The sequence below is a fragment of the Poecilia latipinna genome, unplaced genomic scaffold (assembly GCF_001443285.1).
Source record: "Poecilia latipinna isolate Pla-1442-1.1 unplaced genomic scaffold, P_latipinna-1.0 Scaffold5329, whole genome shotgun sequence".
Classification (NCBI taxonomy): domain Eukaryota; kingdom Metazoa; phylum Chordata; class Actinopteri; order Cyprinodontiformes; family Poeciliidae; genus Poecilia; species Poecilia latipinna.
In genome coordinates this window covers 6,480-12,149 of record NW_015117945.1, presented here as the reverse complement: position 1 = coordinate 12,149, position 5,670 = coordinate 6,480, and the positions used below count along the sequence as shown (strand labels likewise).

General features: G+C 39.3%; 1 protein-coding gene and 1 long non-coding RNA gene across 2 annotated transcripts in view; both read right to left on the bottom strand.

The window, feature by feature from the left end:
• Positions 1-43: 43 nt before the first annotated feature.
• Positions 44-360, bottom strand: LOC106943468 (uncharacterized). The gene is made up of 2 exons (XR_001423922.1): positions 320-360; positions 44-274 (listed from the first exon to the last, which is right to left on the bottom strand). It is a non-coding gene; the product is annotated as an uncharacterized LOC106943468 (long non-coding RNA).
• A 2,670-nt stretch (positions 361-3,030) lies between these two features.
• The window catches only part of LOC106943467 (CXADR-like membrane protein), a 9,014-nt gene continuing 6,374 nt past the window's right edge, over positions 3,031-5,670 (bottom strand). The window contains exon 3 of the mRNA XM_015026779.1: positions 3,031-4,910. Coding sequence (XP_014882265.1) covers positions 4,738-4,910 — 173 coding nt within the window. The 3' untranslated portion in view covers positions 3,031-4,737. The remainder of the gene's footprint in view (positions 4,911-5,670) is intronic.

Sequence of the window (5,670 nt, the reverse complement as noted above, 5' to 3'; positions counted from 1 at the left end):
TCGTCCTTTAACTCATGATGGTGAAAAGAACAAGAACAGAATATTTTCCTGGTTCCTGAACTCTAATAGTAATATTATCACATCATTAACAACAGGCTCAGTGGAAACATCATGATTCAGAAACTGCAGATCAGAACCAGATCCACTTCCTCTCTGGATCAGTAATCAGATCAATAACCTGATCAGACTAATTGATTGGCCATCAGAGGAGCCGATTCAATGGAGATGCTGGTTGTGGTGTCCTCTGGTTGGACCTGGACCTGGACTGTCCCTGCTGAGGAGACAGAGGACAGTTAGAGAGACAGAGACACAGGCTGACCTTTGACCTCCAGATCAAACCTTTTCCTTCTCAGTAGTTTTTGTCAGGATCCTGGGTTCTTTCAGTTGGTTTTGTTCATTCCTGTGTTAGATCCGTTTCTTAGATCAGCAGATTTCTGCTTTACTTCGGTCCTTTCTCATTGTTTCTAGTTTATCATGTGTGTTTTTAGCCACTGAGGAAAAACGTGATTGATTGATAAATAACTCATTAACAGTGTTTTAAAATCTCTTCAGTCAAATTTCAGTTATAATTTTGCACAAGAGATTTTCTTTGTTAATTAGTAAGTATTGTTAGTCTAACTGGGAAGCTAGTGTGGGAGTCTTTAGTTTTGGGGAAATGTTTTTTTTCTCTGGTTTGGGGTTAGTTGTTTGCTTTCATTTCATCCGATGAGATGAAGTGTTGATTGTTGACTATGAAGTGTGGCTGGTCTGAACCGGTTCCCCTGCAGGCCTCAGCTTGTCTCCCCTTTGGGGTTCATGTGCTCAGACACAGTAGTGTGAGATCATCCGGTTGGAGCAGGTGTCTCGGGGGCACAGCCATAGAGTTGGGGGGGTTGCTGGTTTTCTGGTCACCTTTTCCACTCTACTGGTATTTAGTGCCTACAGTCCCTGATCTCTGAAGACTAGGGTTGAGCTGGCTAGTTTCTGATAGCAGTCAGGTTCAGGTTGGTTGTTTGGTGTTGCACAGATTGTCAGCAATTTACTTTAAACTTTGAAACACTGTTGTGATTAAGAATTTCGTCATGTCTGTTGGAGACTTTAATAAATCTCCATCAGCAGAATTTCTGGAGCTAATTGCAAAGCACTTGAATTAGTCCCTGAAGCGTACAGACAAGTTTAGGAACTGGAAAAAAGATGACAACTCTGTTTCTCATAATATTGCAGAGTACATTAATGAACAGAAGGTTAAAACAGGAGCTGCAGTGTTGGCTGATGATTTTGTCTTGACACATAAAGATACTGGTGGAGAGCAGGCAGATGGGAGGAGAGCTCCAAACTGGCATTGAACACATTCTGGAGGTTCTGTTTTCAGACCGCAGTGACATGATTTAGACTAAATTTGTAATTATTGTCACAGAAAAGGTCGTTGGAAGAAAGACTGTGCTTTGCTGAAATCCAGAAGTAAAAATGGATCTCAGGTTAAACCAGCAGCGTTGCTGCATCAGTTTCTGTAAATGTTTCAGATAAACTGACTGAAGTGTCGTTTGGAGAAAAACCTGACTTGAGTTCTGATAAAACGTTTCTGATGGAAGGACAAGTTTCTTTGGTTGGGAGTGACGTTAAGGTGCCAGTTACCATCTTAAGAGATACTGGTGCATAAGATTCGTTCATCCTGGTTTTACCTTTTCCAGGTGAGTCTGACACTGGATTGTCTGTACCTGTGTTGGGTTTGGGCATGTCTGTGGTTGGTGTTACAGCACATAAACTCCTGCTCCATTCAGAGTCGTTTGAAGGAGAAGTAAGGATGGGTGTGAGACCTGCACTGTGGTTGGTGTTACAGTTATACTGGGGAACAATGTGGCTGGAGGGAAAGTCTGGCCTGATCAACCAGGGTCTCCAGTTTGGTTCCAGTACCTCTGATCAGCAGTGGTGTCCTCTTCTTGTTGGTCTAATGTTCCTAATGTCACAGGATGACCTGGGACAGGAGCAAAGATCTGACCCCACATGCAGCTTTTGTTTCAGTCTGCATTACCTGCTGAGGAGATGCAGAGCCGGGCTCATGGATACTTTGTTGAGAACAAGGTGTTGTTGAGGAAGTGGATGCCATGTGGTGACGATGCTGTTGGGGAGCCAGTTTATCAGGTTGTGGTGCCTTTGAAATGATCTGACTTGGTTTTGCAGGCGTCTCATGATGAATCTGGACACATGGGAGTTAGGAAAACCTACGACTGCATTTTGAGAAACTTCTTTTTGGCCGCAGCTGAAAAAAGATGTTGCTGCTTATATTAAACCTGTCAGCTGACTGGCAAACCCAATCAAATCATGAACTGGGCACCACTGCATCCTATTCCAACTACTGGTAAACGGTTTGATCACCTAATCATTGATTGTGTGGGTCCTCTTCCTCTTTCACGTTCAGGTGCCAAACAGCTTTCGACTGTTATGTGCTGCTGCTACATCCACATATAAAATCCTATAAATCACTAAATTAAGACCAACAAACACAATAATTGTGCTGAAATAATTGTTTTATGAATTTTTATAATATGTATTTTTTAAAACATACACCACTCCAAATGAAATCAACTAAATATGAGAAACATCCATTTCTCAGCCTCACTGTGAACAATATGGGGTTTTCTCACCAAGAACAGATCCTGGACCCCCTGCAGAGACTTTATTTCCCTTTTGATTTGGGAACAACAGGATCATTCAGAACGACCAGAAGATGTTCCAGAGCCTGGGTTTCACTCCTGGACCCGGTATCCCTACAGAACCCCGTCTCTGGTTCCCATCTCTAAACCTGTAGGTTTTCCTCATTCAGATCTTTGAGAATGAAACGACTTTTGTCACAGAAATCAAAAAATTTACAAAAGTTCTTTAGTTATTAACCAACACTAATGATCTACATTACTCCAAATCTACAATTTACTGAAGTAAAACCATTAATCTTCTTACATGTGTAAGAAATGCAGGAGCTACATGGAGCTAATTCACTCATCCTAATGAAACAGGGATGTGATCACCACATTTCAGTAATTAACACACTGCTGCTTTTTATATAGAAAACTTTAATCAGAAGATTCAAATCAAACAAACACAGGAACAGCCAAACTCTAGAATAAGACATCAGATTTAGAATATTATACAAGATACATAAAACTGACTGGGTAAAAAAAGATGGAGGCGATTCAGTAGAAAACCTGAACTTTCCTCTCAAAAGAGCAGCAACACAAACAATAAAACGTTAATGATTGACAGCAGATCAGTCAGTCTGGAGACATCAGTTACTTTGTTTTGATGATGTGGAACCAATTAGCTGTTGTCATAGCAACAGCTAATTGGTTCCTAGTAAACAGTAAAGATCTTCAGGCCAACATCAACAGTCTGTATTCAGGAACAACAATAATACTGAAACATTATGAACTGATTTAGAATCAGTTAGATAAACTTATCAGTTTATCTGTTTAGAAACTGATATTCTAAATCAGTTTTTTCTGAAGGTTCACCTGAAACAACCTGGGAGTTTTATGAGTTATTTTATGAACCGACTTTGCAGCAGATCAGCTCAGAAGAATAAAACATTTGGTTAAATGTGAGTCATGCAGGAAGCAGAGAGTAAGTGAAGGTAAACAGATTTACTGGATTATGAGCCATAATATTTACAATGGTGTTCAAAGATGTAGAAGATAATTGGAAATGAAACAGTAAAGGCACAAACTGATGGAGAACAGCAAACCTTCTAAACACTGTGGTAAAAACAAGAGTTCAGAAAAAACTGATGTAAAAACAAGAGTTCAGAAAAAACTGATGTAAAAACACTGCTTTGGTTTGAATGAACATGAATGTAAAACAGAAAAGAGCAAAAAGAAACAAAATACTTCATGAGGCATTGATCCGATTGTTCTTCATATCAGACTCAGTATTTCAGACTCAGTCCATCTGGTACCAACACGTGATCAGGTCCCTCAGTGCTGAGTGACCTGATCACGTCCAGAGGGAAAATACAGACGTTTAAAACGGTTTAAGGCTAAAACCCCCAACCAGAGTGACTTTATACAAATTAACAAGTGGAACAGGGCTGAGCTGCTCTGCAGTTAAATAAGTTAAAACACAAACTCACATTAAAACATAACACACACAAAAGTCCTATATCAATATAATGTTTAAAAAACAGCATAAAAAACAAATAAAAACTGATAAAAATGTTTTGACCTTTGAACATGTTTCAGAGGTTCATGGCCAAACTGGGCAGGTCACTGGGAGCTGCTGCAGGAAAAGCACAGATTGTAAATTATTGTAAATTATTTTAAATGATTTAAAGGCCATGTTAGAAAGGTTCAGTAACTGGAACCACAGATGGACTCCAGTACGTCTTTGGTTTGGTCTGTTAATGTCCAGATCAGTCATGATCAGGAAGGAACAAGAAATCTGAACCCTGACCTGTTCAACGCTTAACAACTGATAAAAATGAAAACAATCATTTATAATGAAGAAAAAAAACATGAACTTTATGATGACCAGACATTGAACAATGAATAAAAATACCTGATACGTTAAAATGAGAGCAGCTTCATGCAGCACACCTTGATTTTGATTTTGAAAATTGATCAGCTGAGATTTAAATTAATTATACAAAAATGAATTACTACAATGAAAATTGAAGCTTTGAGCTTTACAGACGTAACTGACTTACAGGCTATTTTCATAATCTGGTCATCATCCATCATATCTTCTGATGATCAATTGTGCACAGATCTATAGATCAACTGGAGGATCTGATGTCTTCTTCCTAAAGCTAGTTTGTTGTTTTCTATAGATTAGAAATAAAACACCAAGAACAACAACAACAACAACTGAGATCAAACCAACTATTATTCCAACGGATCCATCTTGGTCACCAGCTTTCTTGTTTCCTCCATCTTCACCTCCTGCAGAACAAAACCAGATTATGATTAGAATATGATCCTCAGGTAGGTGATGCAGTAAAGGTCATAATTATTAGCATCATCACCCCTGATGAAATGACACTAAACTCTTTATATTTTCATAGAAATGACCAGAAGCACTTCATACTGCTATTGCTTCCAAAGGGCAAAGAGTCTCACCAAAGTTTGACCAGTAATTTTTATTAATGTGCTGAATTGTAACAAGACAACTGAAACAGGACAAAGTGAAACTATTAGCCTTCTGATATTTAATGGTCAACATTGTGACCTGTAGGTCTCCACTGGTGTTATAGCTGGAGGCAGTTTTTAGTTGGCTTCCACTGACTCCTCCCATTGGACATCCTCTGTGTCCTGGTTGGACGATTCATCTCCTGCTCCTCCAATCACAGAAGAGCCTCTAATTAAATCCCTGCTCTGCTGTCAATGAATGGCAGCTGTGATTTGATCTGAGCAGTTTGCCTCTTTGTTTGGGTGTCTTGTGAACCTTAATTGTTCCTGCCTGGTTTCTCTGTAATCTAATTTAAGCTCTGATTGTTTTTCTTTTGAGAGCCTTGGTGGTTTCTCAATGAAGGGTCTAGATCAGCGTTTCTCAACCTTTATGGGCCAGCGCCCCCCCATCCATTATCCAGGTCCCTCACCGCCCCCATATAAGAAACTCAATTCTACTCTGCACCATTATTTTATTATTAATATTACTATCACTATTGTAGATGTTTTGATTTTTATGCTTGTTTCTGTATTT